The sequence below is a fragment of the Apis cerana genome, linkage group LG11, assembly GCF_029169275.1.
Source record: "Apis cerana isolate GH-2021 linkage group LG11, AcerK_1.0, whole genome shotgun sequence".
Lineage (NCBI taxonomy): Eukaryota > Metazoa > Arthropoda > Insecta > Hymenoptera > Apidae > Apis > Apis cerana.
This window is the reverse complement of record NC_083862.1, coordinates 7,724,258-7,746,103: the sequence shown is the minus strand read 5'-3', so window position 1 is coordinate 7,746,103 and position 21,846 is coordinate 7,724,258. Positions and strand designations below refer to the sequence as shown.

At 23.1% G+C, this 21,846-nt stretch overlaps 2 protein-coding genes across 4 annotated transcripts; both read right to left on the bottom strand.

Moving 5' to 3' along the window:
* Positions 1–508: 508 nt before the first annotated feature.
* Positions 509–19,562, bottom strand: LOC107994542 (sorting nexin-8). 3 transcript variants are annotated; one of them, XM_062081654.1, is made up of 10 exons: positions 19,311–19,562; positions 18,538–18,665; positions 6,578–6,710; positions 4,101–4,294; positions 3,750–3,867; positions 3,092–3,551; positions 2,242–2,458; positions 1,381–1,569; positions 1,286–1,305; positions 509–1,163 (listed from the first exon to the last, which is right to left on the bottom strand). In XM_062081654.1, the coding sequence occupies exons 1-10, from the start codon at positions 19,333–19,335 to the stop codon at positions 1,142–1,144; spliced, it is 1,506 nt and encodes a 501-aa protein (XP_061937638.1). In that variant the 5' UTR covers positions 19,336–19,562; the 3' UTR covers positions 509–1,141. The 3 variants fall into 3 exon arrangements, with proteins under 3 accessions (XP_061937638.1, XP_016907007.1, XP_061937637.1); XM_017051518.2 differs by lacking the exon at positions 1,286–1,305; XM_062081653.1 differs by lacking the exon at positions 1,286–1,305 and having other exon boundaries at positions 19,207–19,552.
* Positions 18,825–21,655, bottom strand: LOC107994533 (UPF0193 protein EVG1). Its single transcript, XM_017051499.3, has 5 exons — positions 21,291–21,655; positions 20,896–21,029; positions 20,701–20,797; positions 20,329–20,466; positions 18,825–20,248 (listed from the first exon to the last, which is right to left on the bottom strand). The coding sequence occupies exons 1-5, from the start codon at positions 21,385–21,387 to the stop codon at positions 20,028–20,030; spliced, it is 687 nt and encodes a 228-aa protein (XP_016906988.1). The 5' UTR covers positions 21,388–21,655; the 3' UTR covers positions 18,825–20,027.
* Between the last annotated feature and the right edge of the window lie 191 nt (positions 21,656–21,846).

The window sequence follows — 21,846 nt, the reverse complement described above, 5'->3', positions numbered from 1 at the left end:
ATATATCATAGATAATATAATATTTAAAATTTTAAGTAAAGTCTTTTTTTTTATATATACTTTTTATTTAAAATATTTTATTATGAAATATTTATAATAAGTTTTTATTATTTTCAACTTATAATATACATATAACAAATTATTTCATCAATAGTTTAAATTAATCTAATAAATGTTGATATAGATTTATCTCTTGAATATTTTTCATTAAAGTACATCAATAATACGCATTTTTAAAACATAACTTTTGATACAATAATTTTTTATTTTAAAACTTACATTTTTAGATTACATTCAAATTATATTATAAAATGACATAAAAAAAAATTAAAAATTTCATATCTATCAAGAAATAAAGATTAAGCTTGAATTCTTTTAATAAAATTAATTTTTTCTTTTAATAAAATTTGATAATAAATAATGTTTTTGTTGATGTTTTAAGATATAATAAAAAAATAGTTTCAAAAAATTTTTAATTCAATAGGAACGTGAAAGTAAATTTATGATATGATTATACAATAACAATATATTTTTTAGCAATACATAATGACGTATATAAATGTATGTAAAATGTAAAATATACCGTATATGCACGATCAACGTGTCGTACGGAATATGTGTTAACACTTGTCAGACTTCTAAATCATATATAAAAAAAAAAAACACAATGTTTCGGCAAAAACAAATTATTTACAATGCTTAATATTTTTACACATGTGTTTTATCCATCATAGTTTTATCCATTCTTTACAAAAAAAGAAGCATCGCTTATTTTATATACAATATTAAATCCTCGTTTAACGAGTATCGGTCAGCTCATAAAATATATTAAGTACATAACAAGGAATGTATCAAAAAGTCTATGTGTTTAAAATATAATAGAATGTACAACATATTTTTTTATAATTATGTATTGCACCCTTGTTCTTTTTTTTCTAAATGATTCATTGAATATATTCGTTTAAATATGTAAATTTAACATGTGGGTGTTTTACAATCGTATATTATAATCATTTTGCGATTTTTTTCTTATTAGAACAAATCTTACCTTATAATAAAATGAAGTTTTCTTTCTGCTATGAAATACCATTCGATCCATTAGTTGATTTTTCTGGTAAACACTTCATGATTGTAGGTTCTATTAACTTCCATACTTCAGCGAGCTGAAGCATTTTAAATATTATTTATTTAAAAATTTAATAAAAATCTACTTTTTATAATTTCATCTTGATATATTCACAAAGAATTACAATTAAACTTTTTTTAATTAATAAATGACACTTACCAAATTTTTATTTTCTTTATCTTTTTGATAGCATAAAACATGCAATTAAAAATTACGATATTTAAAACGTGTTATGAACAGTAAAAAAATCTTACCTCAGAATGACCACGAATTTGAACATTGACAAGACTTTGTAAAACTGTGGCAAGTATTTCTAAATGAGCATGAACGAGTTGCGTTTCCATATGTAAACAGTGCAACGAAAAACAATTTCGCAATTCGACGTTTGCAATCACTGATTCTTGAGCAACCATTTTATTTTCTAGATATTCGACTGTGTCACTCTATAAATAAAAGAAAATTTGATGCGTTAAAACGGCCGATAATAACATTATTTCCCATCATTTTTACTTAGTCATAAAGTAAGAATAATCAAAATTTTTTATAATAATAAATAGCGAAAAATTATTCAAATATCCATTTTTTTTAAACAGAAACTTACTCATGGTGTAATTTCTAATATTCTTTAAGAAATATCTTTAAGGAATGAATTATTAACAAAAGTTTTTTATAAAAATATTTATAAAAAATAATGGAAATTTTGATAGCTTAAAAAACATTTCAAATCTAAATTATTTGCTTATGAATTCGATATTATTTATTTTATTAATACTCTAGTATAATTCTAACTTATTTTATAATTTATAATTATAGATAATAACATTTGTGATAATCAATATAAAAGAGCAAGAGAACTTGTTGAAATGTGACATGTGACATGCATCAGCTTGTTTTCAATTGGAATGAATTATGTAAGACGATATAACCTCAAGATATATTATCACATTTTTCCTCTGGCATTAACATAAAAGACCTTGAGCAATTTCCGAATAATCATGTAATGACCGCACATGGTAACAATGAATTGAGTTAAGTCACCGGATAAATATATGTATTTCTTAAGGCTGTATATAAATCATATACCGTTGAACCATTTTCTTGAAGGATCTACTTACGTCAGTTCCTCGTATCACGCCTTGCATTTGCCTCTTCTTTAAAGATAACATTGTAGATAATGCACGCTGATGATCAGCGCTTACTCCACGTTCATGCCTCTCGCACAGGATTCTATGCGCTACTAAAACGTCTAAGAGAAGATTCAGCCTTTCACATACCATTGTTTCCTCTCTAACTGCTTGTTGAAGAGCTCTCGTTGAGAGTAAGTTGAATTCTCTGAAAATAAATTAAATTATGTTAAATGAAGTTATATTTTGAAGTAAATAATGAATTACTTTCGATTGAGATATTTATTATAAATATAAATTAGGATATTTAATAATTGAGATTTTATGAAAATGGAAGGCATCTATATTTAGTAAATATTAATAAGATAAGATTAATTGCATTTATTTTCATTCATCATTTTGATATTATATTCAATATCATTACATGAATTTTTTTTGTAATAATATTTGCTGATTAAATTAGTTTAATACATAACATTACATAACATAACATAAATTAGTTAAGTTAAAATTTTCATTTCATTATTTATATAATCAAGTTATGCTATGATTTTATATAATCAACTTATATTGATATTATTGTGTGTATAATACAAGTGTAATAAAAATTAAAAATGTTGAAATGAACGGAATATATTATAATATTTTGAGAAAATTTCCAATAATAATTTATCATTTCTTTATATAATCAAATTTCTATATATGTAATAATACGATTCTTATTGTATATTTTTCAATTCTAGGAATATTTTTTATAAAATTTCATTTTATATAAAAATTTAAAATTTAAAATGAAAGTTATCATTAATTCACAAATAAATTCTTATATTATGATATTTACTTTGAAATTATGTGAAAACCCTTTTTCATTTCTTGCCAAATGGTAGAACCACCAGTAGCCCAAGTAGTGGTACCATGAGGTTCTGAGGCCAAATTGCTTAATTGCGTGCCCAATTCCGCCATGTCTACCGCATAACTATGTGATCTAATTGCCAGACAATCAGCAATATTCTTCAATCGTGAAATTCCAAGGAGTATTACTCTGATCTGGTCGCGACTGTTTGCGAATTCAGTTAACGTTTCTGGTGGCACCAATTCCTTTGCCCTCGATGATAATTCTGATGTTGCAAATTCATCAGGCACTCTCCTAAATACTTCGCGAATTTTGTGTTGTGTTTCTTCACCAGTATATGTAAAGAAAAATTGTACGATATGGTCTTTGCTCACTACAGGATGACGAGCAATTACGGTGAGAAATCTTAATAAGGACCGTCTTCTTTCTTCCAGAAATTGAGAATCCGCTATAAATATATATTATATATTAGTACAAATATATATTGTAATTAGTAACCAATCGATAAAAAAAAAAGGAAAGAGAAAAAAGTAAAGGATGTTTAGAATAATAATTTTTAATATATTTTATGTTGATTTTCTTAAGTATGGAAATTAATAGAAATTATTGATATTTATCATTGTAGCATAATAATTTATAATTTTACCTCCTACTATTTTTTTTGGTGGTAACTTCGGTATCAACCTGTATGGAAATCTTGCCAAGAGAAGCTCGTGCAACGATACGAAATCGTTGTAACGTCTATAAACAATGGAATTGAATCTCTGAAAATAGAAAATGTTTTCAATAATATTTTATGATTGAGTCTGTTTTAAAAAAATGTATATTTTTTTCAAAATAATTGTTAATTGATATTTTAAATTAATAACATTTATTAATTTTTTAATATTTAAAATATAAAATTATTAATATAATATATATTAGAAATATTAATATAATAAAAATTAAAATTAAGAATATGATTATAAAAAGTAAGAAAAAAATATAAAAAAAATACCTTGCTGGTCACTTGGTATTCCACATGTTTCAAAAAGATTCCCTTCTTTTCAGGCACTAAGTTTACTTCTATTGTATCCAAATTGCATATATCCGAGTAAGTGAGATTCAACTTAGCTGGATTGCTACCTTTGTGCAATCTTTGAGCTAAAAGTGTTACCTCAGAGAGATCACCCAGAACAGGAACAGGTAATTCTAACGAAAAAAGAAAAAAGAAATTTAAAAAGAGAAATTTAAAAATCGAATAAAATGAACCAATTGTAACAAATCTATAATTTACGAAACTCTGAAAAAGCAAGCGAATACATAATAATACTATATTATTTCATGTATCTTTTATATATTTATCTTTGCTATATTTATTTTATGTTATTTATTGTTATTTTGTATTACATAAGTTTTCAATAAAATATCTATTGTGAGATCACATGTTGTTAATTTATGTAACCACATAATACAGAAATATATCTTATAATATTTTATAATCGTATAATCTTTTTTTGGTATTATTCTTTTAACCTGAAGGATAATCTTGATTGTAGCCGTAATTTCGATATTGAAAAATGTTTTCTTCATCTGTGATACTTTGTTATAAATAAGCTATATATTTTGTTTTGTTAATCATTCTTGATTGCTTTTTTGCGTCTCCATTTCTTATGTAATAAGATACATTGTGAGAAAATTCTTTAAAAAAATTGATAAAGAAAAAAAACTCTTAAGAAAAAGTATAAGGAATTGGACTTTTGCAATAATTTTTTAAAAATAATTTCTTTACTGATATATATTATATTTTTGTAATAGTATAAAATCATATTATAGATTTATTTTATACCTTATTAATATTTTAAAATAAATAAATAAAATAAAATAAATATAAGCTTATTAATAAATTTAAATATTGAAAATAATTTCTAATATTAATAAAAATAGAAAGTATATTATAAAATTTTGATTGAAAAATTTGTAAATTTAAATTGTTTTTATATAAATCCGCCATCACCAACAAAAAGGAAAGAAAGATATATAAGCAAGTATTGCAAGTAGAATAAAACTTATGAATTATGCAGTATGTTATAAGATATCGATGCAAATAATACGATAATAATACATTGTTAATTATACATAACAACATTATTGGTATAATTTGAATAAATTGTATAAATTCGTTTGATTAAAAACTATTAAATTAACATATTCTCACAATATTTTTAGAAATTTTTATTGTTATTATATATTAAATAATAATAATAAAATATTTTTATTTAATTTTAATAAATATTATTTATATTATATGTAAATATATACATACAATTTTTATTTAATAAATTATTAAAATATAGAAAATGTTAGTTATTATAATTTGTAATGTATTATTGAAATCAATATTATTTTACATGTTCCATGAATCCATTTTAAAAAGTCTAATTAATTTTGATTATAGATGACGATGTTCGCAGAATGAATGCGGGGAAGAAAGATAGTCGGAAGAACGGTGCATTTCCGGTGAACTGCTTTCGACCGTGATAAACGTCGACTTCTTTTTCATGATAAGAGAAACAAAGACTAATTGTATTGGTCAGTAACACTTTAAAAAACCGGATCTCTTTGAATTGATGTTGGTAAGCTTTTGCATTAGCAGAATCTCATGTATGATAACGAATCAATTATAGTATTTATATTTAATAGTGGTAGTTAAATTCTGTTATCTGTCGAGAAGAATATGTATTAAAAATGTGTTTATTTTATTCTCCATTAAAATTTATTTTCTATGGGTTATTACGATATTTCTGATCTTATCTTTGAACTACTCTTTTTTTTTCCCTTTATTTTTCTTTCTTTTAAATAAAATATTTACGATTTTTGAAATTACAAATTATTGATTATCTATTTAAATATAGATTTGTAAAATTTATAGATTTGGAAAAAATTTGTTTCTGTCCTTTTTCAAATATACAAACATAATTTTTAAACATAATTTTTTTTTATAGATAAAAACGAATAAATAATCGAATAAATAAAAATTGTATTCAAATATTAATAAAAAGTTTTATTGATATATAAGTGTTCTTATGTTCTCAAAATTTATGATTATAAAGTATTTCAAATTCTATTAATATTCTAAAACTTCGGTTATTGTACGATAAGTTATCTCTTTTGATTCTTTGGAAATCATTAAATAAACCAGAGTAAATTCTATTGAAATATATATGCACACCTAAAATCTTATTGAAACAAAAAATATTTGTTAAATATAAATGTGAAAAAATATGAAAAAATATGAACAACAATAGAATGAGCAACATTGCTGTAATATTTTATTTAAATTTTTAATTTCTTTATACTAATAAAACAACATATATTAACATGTATTTATGTATTGTAATGCATTTATGTTATGTCAACATTGAGATTGTATTTATAATGTTGATAATACTGAATAAATATGTAACGATAATTTTGAAGAAATATGCAACGAACCTTGAGATTCAGAGTTCTCCAGAAGTTTATCACTTGGGTGCTTTCCTTGCTGGGCAAATGCGACTAGAGCAAGGCCCTTATACAATCCGCTCCTAGTCAGATAACCCGTTTTGCTGTCCACCAGTTCCCATATCTAATTATAGAAAAAAAAAGAAAATAGTTTTAGTTTAAAATAATATTTACAAACTTATTTTTTTTCAAGAATATTAATTATTTTGTCTATGTTAATTCTAAATTTTTCATCATTATCATAAATTCATGGGGATTAAAAAAGAAGAGTAAATATTTAAATGAAATATAAAAAAAAGAAATAATTTTAATATTTATAATATTTATAAAATAATATTGTTCAAAAAAGATTTGGAAATGTTTTGAGAATATTCAAATATTTGGAGTTCATTGAATTGAGAAAGAATAACAAGAATAACTTTATTGCTATCTTTATATAAATATACATCAATTCTTCGTAATATATTTCAATTTCAAATTTTATTCGTGATATTTTAAATCCATAAAATCAAATATTTGCAAAAATTTCAATAAATAATGTTTGATTTTGATATTTGAAATTATTCTTATCGCATTTAATTATGCAACGATAATCACATATGTTTACAGTTATAATATTCAAAGTATATTCAAATATTTCTCGAATATAACGTTACATTTAATACAATTTTAAAATAATTACAATCCAAATTACATTAAATCAAGTAAAATATATGATCCACTGTTGCGTGAGAAGAATCTATTATAATTTACATTTCACCGTATAATTATTTAATAATATATTATTTAGTAAATATTTGTGAAATAATTTTATAGTAGACGGTGCATGGATTAGATTATTTGCTTAATAGCGCTATTTCTCATGGAAATTTTAATAGATTCAACAGTTTTATCGTAATTAGAAAAGATTGTACATTTACATAATGAATTATTTACAGATCTTCTCTTCATCCAGTAATCATTTTAATATTCTCGCCAAGAAAAGTTCCACATCGATAATTTCCTTCGTTGTCAAGAAGATAATTCTCACGCTTTGCCAATAAGAAATTCAATCAAGGTTGAATTTAATAGTGATGAATCTCCTCATCATTGAATCGCATCTTTTGCATTCCTATCTGCTAATCGTATATATTTTTTTCACTTATTATATAATTGAGTAAGCATATATTAATTATTTGATTTGTTGCTTATTGCATTTCATGGAAGTTTGAAAAATAAATAACTAATTTAAAAATAAATAAATAACTTATAATACTTTAAGTAATTTTAGCTTATTTCTTCATATAAAACCTAATAAAATAAATTAAAAATCACATGGAAATTAATATAAATTCATTTCGAGTTTTTTTTTATTCAAAATTTCAAATAATTCTTTTACAAAAAAATTATTTTGAGAAATTCGAAAGCAATGTACTTAAATTAAATATTCGTTTTGAAATTATACTTTTCAATCGAAAATTGGAAATAATATTTTTATATATTTTTAAAAAAAATTCTATTTTTATTTATAAATTGGTAATTTCAATTTTCTCAAATATTTTTTATTTTTTATTATTATCATTTTCATTATTTATTTTTATCAATTTTGCAAAAATCTTCAAATCACAATAAAGAAACACGCACTCGATGAAAATCAATTTTTCGAATGATAACACTTTAAACTGATTATTTCGAATTATTACTTCTGTGTTACGTTTTACTATATATTTCTCGATTCAAAATAATACGATAAATACAAATTGAAGTTTGAAAGGCACGCCTAGGAGAAAATAACATGGTTGCGTAAAAGGTGCGCGGGAAAATAGTAGAACAGGTTTGCAGGGAAAATCATGAGAAAGATGAAGGAAGATTTATTCTATATGAATATAACTTTGTTGATATAGAAATATCAAAAATAAAAATTGTACAAAATAATTTCTCTTTTGTAATTCATTAAAATTTTATTATCCAAATCCAATCCAATTTGTGAAATATTGTTATTGTAATAACAAATATCTATGAATCAATCCTGAAAAAAAATTTATTTTAAATGATAATTTAAAAATAATTATTTCATATGATATTAATTATCATTAATTAATTATTAAATAAATAATCAATCATTGCCATATTTTATATTTTATCAATTAGAAGAATGAATTTGAAATATTTGAGAGAACGTAATATTTATTTTTTAATTGTTCTCTAAATGAATAATATCGAACGATAAATTTAGTAAATATTATCAGTAATATTAAATGACAAATAAAAGTAGCATTCAGTTTTATTGTGAATATAAAAAGAACAAATATAATTTTGCACTTTAAAATTCAAAAGTGATTTTTTCTGATTTCCATGAAAATCAAAGAATACTTAAATAATAATAGAATTTAATGAACAAATGTAAATTTTATATATTTCATAAAATTTCAATAAATAATTTACATACAATAACAATTTATATATAAAAAAAAAGAAAATTTAAGCAAATATTCCAGAACCATTTGAACATCACATTATTTAATAAATCTAACTTACTTCACTTTATCACTATTTTCACATGTTTATAGATTATGAGATTAATAAAATCCAGTCAAAATATCGATAAATCTTACTTATAACTTACAAATCTCGTTATACGTTATTACAGTGCCTATGTATATGCATCGTTTGTATACGTATTTGTAGGTTAATTAAAGGCAAGCAGAGCATTTATGCAAAAGACAGGCGATTTGATTCAATCTTAATGCGACGTAATCCGTATGATACACTCGACTAACGGTTCAACCTCGGTTAACACCGCGAACGAGTCCGAAGGATTAGGCCATAAATGAAAGTAACTGCATTCCGAGAATTTTTATACCTTGCTCCGCCATTTCGTCTCTCCTTCTTTCATTCCCACTGCCTCTCTGTTTCTCGACGATCAGAGCACGAGTAGACGAGGAGATCGCACGTTTAGATTCTTCTCCAATACTAGAGAAACCACTAATCCTATGCCTCTCTTCGTAATCGAGCATTTTTATCCGATGAAGTATTAACACATATTTTCGCTAAGAGTATAATAAGTAAGAATGAGATTGACGCAGAGATTAATAAATTTTTCTTTATGAAAGATCAATAGATGGTATACATGTAAGATATTGAATATCTGGATTTTGTAATAGATATTTTGTGTTTTTACATTTTTTATTATCTTATTTTTCAATAAAAATTTTTAATATTTTCGTATTTTTAGAATATTCCTTTATTATTTTCATTTGTTTATCAATAATACATTTGTCCATACAAATAAATTTATTTTGCAAATATTGATATTATTTAATTTCTGCGTAAACCTTTCTCAAAAATTCTTCCTGCTTTTATTGTTATTGTTTTATCTTATTTTTATTGTTCCATCTAATTCTTTATTTCAATTAATTTTCTCTTCTTTTTTCTTCTTAAACAATGATCGACGTTCTTATCCCATCATGTCCAATGATACAAATCGTCAAAAGAAAATTTTAAATGTATTGAGTTATTACTCTCGTCAACATTCTTAAATCTTATTCAACCATGTCGAATGATACGATTCGTCAAAAGAAAATTTTAAGTGTTAATGCATTGAGTTATTATCATCATATTGCATTTAATGTTGAAATTCTTCATCATGAAAATATTTATAGTCCTTTCGTTAAAACAGCTTGTTATTCTTCTAGAAACGGGTTTAATCATGTGCAGTTGTGCACCATGAAATTGTGGTTTGAATACATTCCCATTGTTAAAACTTGTTTTGTAAAGAAGCATTTATATTCTCGAGTCATTTATATTTTGAATACAAAGTAGACCGTTGAAGTAAAAGAATCAACAAGTTCATTTGTATTCTCATCGAAATATCGATTCCCGGAAGCAACTTGAAATACTTTAAATAAATATAATTATATTTAATTTCATGTTAAATGAAATTTGAATAATATATAAATTGAAATAAGAATGATCGAACTGGAATTATAAAAAATATTTCCTTCAGTTTTAATAAAATAATTATATTAACTTAAAAGAAAATTATAGATACATATTATATCTTAAATTTGATGAAACGAACATTCTTTTAACAAAATTTTTTTATTTCGAAAAATTTATTTAGATTAAAGAAATTATATTTAAGTTCTGAACTTTTCTTATAATTTTTTTATTTTTAATTAACTAGAATTCCAAAAAAATATATATATATAAAAGAAAAAGATTTCACAGAAGAAAAATTACTGTGAAGAATTCAATAATCATCAATTATCTCGTATAAGACCTTCAGTCTTAAAGAAAAGATATTTCAATTCTCAAGAATCCTCATATGTCGAATTCCCATATATGTAAATTCATTTTCAGAAAGTTAATTCAACATTTGAGTTAGGCTCGGATTAAAAAATGCCTTTATAAAAAGAAGCAGAACAAGGGTGCGTGCGAATGGAGCCACAACAAAAACGGAATAATGGGAAAAGGGAGAAAAGCGGGACGCGTTCGAACGTTAAACATGGTCGAACACAAAAGTGCACACAAGAGTGCACCGTGTCCTGCGCTTGTTCTCACTGTTCGAAAGCTACGGCTTCTTGTTTTCTCATCGGTTTCACGAGCATTATTAAACCATAATCGTTGATCAAGTTCACGTGGTAGAGGAAACCACCAATGAAAAGTTCCTTGTTCGTGGTACGTGTGAAACTGGTCTCTGAACAATCGACGCGAAAGCTGAGAGTCTGACACGTCACGACAGCTCCTCTTTTCAATTTTGATGATCCATCTCTCTTTCTCTCTATCATTTCTCTTTCTCCGTCTTTTTAACCTCAATTGCATTTGAATCACATCGAAGAATTCACATCTGAAATACGATTACTGGTGAACCGATAATGCAGGCATTTTTCTATTTCATTTTCAATTTGTGTTTATAGCTATTTATAAACCTCTTCATATTTATATAGGCATACAATATTTCATAGAATATTTATTACCCTCGTTTCAGATTGAATTTTGTAAAATTTATTATACAAAAGACGAGAGAAATATATTAAATTGAATTATGAAATGTGTTTACACGAAATGGATAAATTAATTAAAATGAATAAATTAAAATAAATGAAAAAAGCAGAATATAAATAGAAATAGGAATAGAATTAAATAGGAAGAGGAAATAAAACCATAGATATATTATATTACCGTTTATAAATTTAACTTATTTGATAAAAAGTAAACTTTGATCTTTTGATAAAAAAATATAAGTATATATATTTTAAATTATTACATCGAAATAAAATAAAAAATTGAAATTATAATTATAGAGAATTTTAATAATTAAAATTAGAAATATTTTTTTTATAAATTATAAAATACATATCATTTTAATTATATAAAAAGTAACTTGATAAGTCCAATTTTAACTGTTTTTTTAACTATTTTCTTGTAAAAATTAAAAACAACAAAGGTCGAAGAAATATATAAATGATTAAATAAATAAAAGTTAATATAATATAATAAATAATGAGAAATATGAAAAATACGAAAAAAAATATCAATAACAGGAAGAGGAAAGATGCGCATGTATCGTATAAAGCGCGAAACAACTGGAATGTCATTAAACAAAATTAGTCTCGTCCGTGACGGAAGAAAATCAGGGAAGGGAGATCAGTTCATGTGCACGATGGTTTTATCTCACGTGCATAGTACGTTCGTGTCGATCGTTGCATGGTACGCGTGCGAGGATCTTAACTACTTATAAATTATAAGCTTATCATCGGCCATTATTTATATAAGTTATTTTTTTAATTTACAATTTAATTTTTTAGATTTTTTTATGGAAATTTGATTATATTTTAAATGCAATGATTAATGTAAATATTAAAAATTCGATTAATTTCGAATAATTTGTCTATAGTTCTTATGATTCTTATTATGAAATAAATTTTATATTTTTTAATTTGAGACTTATGATATAATTTAGTATCAGAAATTCAAATATAAATATTTTTACTTTAATTAAATATAACATTTTATTTTTAAATTTTTATTTAAATCTAAAATATTTACTTTAAAAAAAAAATAAAAATTTTAAATTATTATAATTGCCCATATATGCGATATTTCACAAGTTGAGTATTTTCCTTTATTTTTTCATTTAAGGTTAAAGTGCATGCAGCCTTTGAATTTAAGATATTCATTTTTTATATATAATTTTAAATATCCTTTGTTTCTAACTCTTGATTAAAATTAAACGCGATGCATTCAAGACATGATTCAATAATTTTCTCTTTATTTAAAAAAAATAAAAAAAATAGTCCTACTTTTATAATTATTTTATATCTTATTTTAATGTATAGTGCAAGACTTGTTTATTTGTCAATGAATAAATAACAATTTTTAAATATAAATTTCTATATTTGAATAAATAATTTAATAAATAATAAATATTCATACAAAAATTAAATTCAAACAGCGCATTTCCTTTCCATTTCGCTTCGGTCATTTTATTTCTATGCAACTTTCATTACATCAAACGATATTCTATTACATCATTGCGATAAATGAAAAGCATTGAATTCACGTCTTGAATACTTCAATATTCTTTACGTATTTTTGTAAAGCTTCAAAATCATTAAAACTTGACTCTCTAAAAATGAAAGAGTTTTCATTAAAAACTATAAAAAAAAAAAAAATTATAATAAATGGCAACCTTTCATATACATTTCATATACATTTCATATACAGTAAAACAATTATAAATAAAATAATTTTTAAAAATGAAATGTTTAAAATAATGATTTAGTTTCATTTAACTTAGAAACTTAAGAAAATATAAACATAAAAAGTAAGATATAAAATATAAAAATATTAACAGAGATAAAAATGAATGAATGAGATACAAGCATGTAAATAATATCAATGATAATAAAATGAATGATAAAAAGTATATATATATATATATACATATATGTACTTGCATAAATGCAAAATTGTCAATATTAGTTAACTATGTTAAAAGTAATTAAGAAAGCAAAGGATGATTTTACACGATCATGCAAAGTATCATGCGCATCATTTCGTATCGGCCTATTTATAGTGACCCGCGATGACTAGCGATAAAGCAGCGACCCACGTAACGTTATTTTGATTGTGTCATTAGTCAATGAACGAGACGCGACGTTCAATCCCTGTTATGTACGCCGTATCATGTGTTGTGTCGTGACATGTCGTGTCGGCTTGTCGTTTCTAATTTCATCAATTATCATGCCTCTCGGATTTTTTTCAACCTGCATCTCGATGAACGTCATTGCGTGTCAAATTGGAACACAACAATATATAGTATTCGAGACACGTGAATTTTATACAGTGACTTTTTATAAATATTTGAACATTATCTTAAGAAAATTAATAAATAAGATTGTTCATTTTAATTTTAATCTATTAGTTCAAAAAAAAATCTCTACATTCATAATTCATAACTATAAAAAGATATTATCTAATATAATCTAATAATTATGAAAGAGACATATATTATTTTGAAAAATATGCTGTAATAAATAGTTCATTAAAATTATAATAATCATTATCATTATAAATAGATTGCAAATATTTATAAAATTGTACAAAATTTAAATATAGAAAATTTTATAGAATAATAAGAAATCTTTATGATTGATTGAAATAGTGAAATATATATAATATATATATGTACAATATGCAAAATAATAAAAATCATAATAAAATTTTCATAGAGGAAAATATGATAAGATAATTTTTATCGACTTTTCGATTTACTAAAAGGCAATAAAATAAAATATGAAATAATTAAAAAGAATAATTTTTTTCAAATTCAGAGATATATATTATAAAAATTTATAAATTGGAATCATTTTATTATAAAATAATAATACTTATCATTTATTGTAACAATGTTTATACAATAATGTATTAAAATAAAGTTATAAAAGTTTGAGAAACATTTGAATGACATATTATTCGTTAGTACATAACTGAAAATCAGAAACAAAAGACGTTTATAAAACGATAATCTTTTGTTTATTGTTATTCTATAGGTTTTTCAAATAGTTACAATGTATACTTGTATACTTATAATGTTAATGAGAATATTTTTTTGTTTTTACCTATTTTTCTTAAAGATAATTTTGTTCATGATCAATTTTAGTAATTTATTAAAATTTTTTATCATATATATAATTAGAATTTTACATTTCAATTTTACATTTTTTCTTTGTTTATCAATAACAAATTATCTAAAAATTTGAATAATTATATATTTTTATTTTTTTTATCAACAAAAACGACTGTTAAATTATACATATATAATAATATACAATCTATCATGTTAACTTTGTGGTTAACAAAAAGAAAAAAATAAAAAATTTTTTCTTCATAAATTCAAAAACTTAAAAACCTAAGAAATTATTATTAATATTTTTTTTGAATTTGAATCTCAACTTTTATTTCAATATTTTATTGATATTATAATTAGTTTTATCGAGGATACTATGATATTAAAAGTATTCGTCCTATTACTAAATAAAAATATATATATATATATATATATATATATATATATATATATATGAAGATCGAAATTTAAATTTTCTTGAAATATCAATAATAACTATCAGTATAAACTTTTATAATAAATATCTTTTAAATTAAGAGGATAACAGAAACATATTTAGTTTTCTATACATACATATATATATATATATATATATATATATATATATATATATATATATATATATGTATTTCTATATATAATATCCGATTAACTGATTGTTTATTAATTTTTTATAAATTTTTTGAATTTTAAAAAATCTTTATAAAAAATAAAAAATATTTTGTATAGTCTTCACTTTAAATATATGAAAATACCATTCAACATTTATAAGTTATATTATTGTAAAGTGTTTATAGTTGACCCTGCTATGCAATCTTCTATTATTACAAAGGGGCGTCCGTAGAGACTATCGTCAACGGGCGTGCTAATGATAAAATAATGATACTGTAACACAGCAGACACAGAATAATGTAATCTTTACGAAAAGAAATTTTATTCATTGACCTTAAAATAATTATGAGTGATAATCGGTTATCCATATGAATGATTGAAAAGTTTTTAAAATAAATGATAATTCAGATCGGTGTTTTTCAATTATCTTGCGATCCCCTTTGTTAATATTTAAACAATTTGCCTCTTGCGACCTCCAAATGAATGTGATATTCCCATAAATGAAAGAAATTATGAAAATTAACAGTCTTATTATTAATTTTGAATTATAATGATATGATATGACTTATAATAATTATATTATTAAAAAGTGCTAAAGGTCATTAATTAAAAATGACAGCGACGATTTACTGATTAGTGACTAAATTAAAGCATGGAATTTTTAAAACAAAATAGTTTCAATTTATATAGATATAATTTTATATAAAATTTATATTTAAAAAATAATATCAAAATAAACATTTTAGATAAAGGAATTTTCAACGAAGGATAAAACTATTGCGAGAATTATATAAAAAATAGCCTTGAAATTGCATGATTTTTTTAAAATAAACAACGTGTAAATATACATAATTGATTTATTCAAGGACGAAGCTATTGTAATTTTATCTTATTCCATACTTTACAGTTTTATTTATCTAAAATATTTTTTGCAACATTGGATAAAAAGTTATATATGCAGTTAATATTAAAATATATTTTTAAATGTCAGGAAAAGATATATCTCTTGAAGTCATTCGTTAAATTAAATTAAAAGTAAATATTGTGAAAATCTTATTTTAAAAATATTAAAACTTTAAACAAGTAGTAAAAACTAATTTCAAATAAATTAATTATTTTATTAATAAATATGAAATATTTTCATCATTTCATAACCATAAAAAATCCTAAAAAGCAATTTCAATGAAATAATGTACGAAATAATTTAAAATATTTTAATATGCAATATATGCACGTATTTTTAAAATTGAATTCTTGATAAATCACTAATCTAATGCAATATCAAAAATATGCAATTTCTTTTTTCTTTTTCTATTATCTCTAAATCAATTAATTTCTATTAAAATTAATCCATAAAAATAATTAATTTTTAAAATTCATTCTTTATCCAATAAATAATTGAATAGAATTATGCATCATAAAACGTTGAATCATATCATAATAATGCGTATTTCATGTGACCTCAGTGACTCAGACATACCGTATGTACCAAATACCATGCGACTAGAAATGATTACATGATCTAAATCTTATTATATTTATTTTTCTTTCTTTTTTTATTTTATTCTTTGTAATAAAATAAGAACGATATATTTTCCGATATTTAATCATCGCTTCACAATAAAGAAAAGAAGAAGAAAAAATTCTGAAACGGTTTTCCACGGGGAAAACCGCTATACGAGAAATGTATTCAAGCTATTATCTGTTTCGGGCACGTAGTTTGTGTACCGTTGTATGATTTCGTTTCGTTATCTAACCTCGTTAATGTATGTATGTATACGTACTATATAATTTGCGTCAAGATGTGTGTTTGTCTAACAATGATCTATTTTATTTATATAGAATAAATTGTATACGAAATGATCAAAGTAGATTTAATTATGAAAGAGGATATTAGATAAATTAAGTGTTGAAAAAGAGATTCTTCAGAATCAAAAAAAGAATCATAAAGGAACTGAACATTTTGTAGTAACTTTTTTCTAAATTTTTTTAAATGTTATATTGTTTGAATATTGCTATTTACTATATTATTTGAAAAAAACTACAACTTATGTACGAAAGTTTTAACAATAACATTTAATATCATATTTAATATTATTTTAATGAGAATGTTGGAGAAAATAGATTATAATTTTTAATATTTTTAGGATATAAATTTTAATGAGAAATTTTTTTATTAATTTGCTCTTTTAAATAGTTTATTATATGTACAAACTATTTTTTCTATCTATATTAATAAATTATCAAATATATTTATAAATATGAAGAATTATTAATTAGATAATCCATTTTATACAAAATGAATATTTATAGTTATTATAAAATATACGATAAAATATAATATATAAATAAAAATATAAAAATTTTAAATAAACATATTAAAATTGTGTGGAATGAAAATCTGAAACTGAAAAATAAAACTGAAAAATAATTAATATTATGAAAAAAAGATTGTCATTTAATATTAACAAAGTATTCTAACATGGTTGATCTGGCAATAACTGTTTTTTCAATTTAAAAATAATCGCTTACTAATAGGAAGGATTTCTTAAGATTTTTAATGAGTCATCATTCTTTAGAAAATTCTAATAGTATACAAGTATACAAAAATTTAATATTGATTAATCATTATTTTTTTCAAACATATTCATTAAGAACACAATATAAATTGTATGAAAATCAGCAATATTTCTCATTTATTATATTTCATTAAATTTTATTTACCTTTAGAATTATTGATTAAAAATATGTACATAGTTTCATATTGTGAGCACAATAGCAACATTTTAAACTAAAATAAGTATATTTTATGAATTTTAAATTTAATAATGGAACGAAGAAGTAAAATATCACATAATTAAAAATTCTAAATTGATTGTTCTTTTAAATACTGATTAATTAAATTAAATTTAATTACAATTATATATAAAATTTCATTATAAATTTAATTATAAAATTCACAAAATGAATTTATTAATTTTAATTCAATTCATTAAAAACGATTCTCATTTAATATACATCAATGTATATTAAATGAGATTAACTGTCATCTGATACGGAAGAAGAGTTAATGCACTACAGTAGTAGCATTAACCTAAGCGCGGCGTGCGAAGAAATTATAAAGACACTATACTCTCTCTTCTATCTTTGTAGCTATAAGTATATACGTACTAGTCACTGAACGACATGGGGAAAGAGATAAAAACAAGATGAAAAGAAGACATACCTGGCTGAGAACGGAGCTGCTCAGCTGGGATTTGACAAGAAGGGATTTAAACACCTCTCGTTCCACATTTCCACTCGTAGAAGAGCAAATCTTCTCGTAGACTTCTCTGTAGAACGCCGGTATGCAGCCTGGTTCGTATAGTGACAAGAAGCAAAATAAAAAAATATCACTTCGCGAGTAAAATTTCACTTTTCACAAAAATATAAATATTAAAGCTCGAAGAGAACAAATTAACTTTTATTCGAATTTTAAAATAAATAAAAATAGAAAAATATTTAAATATTAAATATTTATGATAAGAATTATTATTATGTAAATGTTAACTGAATGCAACAATATATCGATAATCGATATTACGAAATTACAATTTCAATAAATTCGATTTGAATAGTTATTCATAACAAATATAATTATTCATGAAATAATAAGATAATAAGATTTTTTTAACGAATATTTCAATGATATTTTAAAACTTCACATATATAATATTTAAAAATATTTAAAAATTTGTTTATAACGAAATGAAATAAATGGAATAAAATATAAATAATGGAATAATAATAAAATATAAATAATATTAAATTCACAAAAAGTATTAATAACTTATATAAATAAAACATAATATAAATATAATGCTATAATGAAAAAGAAAGAAAAAGAAAGAGCTACCGACGCTCGACAACATTAAAAGGGATACACGTTGCTCTTAAAAACCGGACGACCTCGGAAAGACCTTGTCAAAGGTGCGTACGGTACACGGGTTCATCATTTACCGAACGACAGATCGGTCGACGCCATATTGGATCACTTGTAGATCATCCGGGATCCTGCGAGATGATTGCACCGTTGCTTTTCGAAAATACAGTTACGTATACACAATTGTCTTTGAAATAATGTTCTAGGTAAACTCGCGTTGCGTATTTTGATGAAATGACAATATGACTTGTCGGCGAAATACCAACCACAACACAAATACACCAACAACATACGCCATTGCCGTGTGGCGCAAAACTGACGATCAGCGCGATTTCTCCGACCGGACCGTTCTTATTTCTCCCGCCGCGCATGCGCCCTCTCACACGTCCTACTTACACTAGCGGTTCTATATATTTCAAGCGCGGGAAATTCTAATTCTATTACTTGTGAATAGAATTTAATTTTTAAATTTAATAGATTTTAATTTTAAGAAAAAAAAAATTATCTCATTATCTATGTAATTTTAAGATTATATAATTATTAATGACTATATGAATGTAAATCTATTAATGATTCATTGATAATTTAATGTATGTAAATGATTTATATATTTACATACTATTATATATACATACTTTACTATTATTTTAATTTTTTATCCGATTATTTTATTATATCTATTACTTGTCTTATCTAAAATATTATATAATACTATAAAATATTATAAACTTTAAAGTAAAAAATATAAATTAGAGAGTTGTATAAAAGATTGAAAATTATAATTATAAAAATTATTAATTCTCATCAAGCTGTCCCAAAGGAAATGGTTTTGGCAATGGTTTCTCAAATTCTTTCATTTCTTTTCGGATTTCCTTGCATTTTTGCTTATCTATTGATTCAATCAATCGTAATTTATGCGCTATTTCTTGTTGTATTATAGGACGATATTTTTTGCCCATTCCAAGACATTCCATGTCACTTAAAAATTCCATTCTTTCTTGAATTCCACGTACCACTAAAAAATGGATAAAAAAAGAAAAAGAAAAATTTAAATGCAAATATAATATAATATAATAAATGTTTACATTAACTTACAATCATCAATGGGATCATTATCAGAAATATGTGATTCTCGCTTTGTTTTATGAAGAATCTTTGATTCACGAGGAGTTTCTATATCTTTTCCATAAGCCATCATGCTTGCTAAATGACGCTTTTGCTTCTCTTTATTACCTATGTTTTAATGAAAAAGAAACAAAAACATAGTTTTATTTATAGTATATTTTCTAAACTTGATTTCAGATCACAAATTTTATAAAATATGAAATTATCTGATTATATAAATAATATTATTTTATAAAAAATATATTTTATTATTATCATGAAGTTATTATGTAATTTATAAATATTTTTAATATAAAAAAATATATATAAATAATATATATAAATAAAATAATATGATCTTACGTAAAGGAGATAATCTTCTATATTGTTCTCTCTCATATGCGCCACTTTTAACAATCATATCTTTTGATCGTTTCTTCCACACAGTTGGCATCAAAACCTATGCAATTTTATTAACTTATGTTATTTATATTTTAGTTACATATATACATTTATTAATATTTTAGTTAATATAATATCCTAATCTATTAATCTTGCCTGATATTGTAAACTATGTTTATTTGCTTCCATTTTCGATTTTTCCATAACAGGTGGTAAAGATTCACCTTTATTGATCGCTTCCTGAATAGATTTTCTTTTCATCATACTTATTTTGGATTCTTGCATCAAAACTGCACAAAAAATATTGACTCAAAAAAGAAAATTAACATAAAATAATACATATTTCTTTACAAATGAAAAATCAAGATTTAGAGAATTTTTCTTTATAACAATTCCTTTTTAAATTCTTATTCATATTTTTAATATTTTTAATTATGAAGAGAAAAAAAACAAAAATTATAAAAAAATAAAATTAAAATTTATCGAATAAAAAATTTAACATTTATTCAATTAACCATATACAAATATATTAAATTTTTTATTTTACTTACGCTTCATTAAATTTTTTGTTTCCTCGCTGTATTTCGCTCTTGGTGGGTGATGAAACGCGCCCACCCCCATTTCCACTTTCTGATATTTTCGATCCATTTTTTTAACCTCCTGTAAAGATTAAATATTGAGGCTATCAACACCTGAACATGGTTTAATAGTTTCGAACGGATTGTCACGATTCGTGCCAAGAGAAAAAGACAAATGCGATACAAACGAGAATAAGGAAACGCGTCGCGTTTCTATGGTTACTATTTGAAAATGATTCAACCTCAATCGAACCAACTTTCGAACTGTGATTCAAAAGTTTCATGACAATGCCAATAAACAATTTAAATGAAATTTATTTCAATGATATTATATCGTAAATATAAGTATCAGCGATTCGTTCCAATTGGAACAATTGTGAATACTTTAAAAAAATATAAAACGTTAATAGTCATATATAAACATATATGATGTCTTACATTGATAGAAATTGAATTATATGGAAAAAAAAAGAAAAAAATTTATTAAGAATAAAATACCATAAATAATATTTTCCTATTTTATACTTGA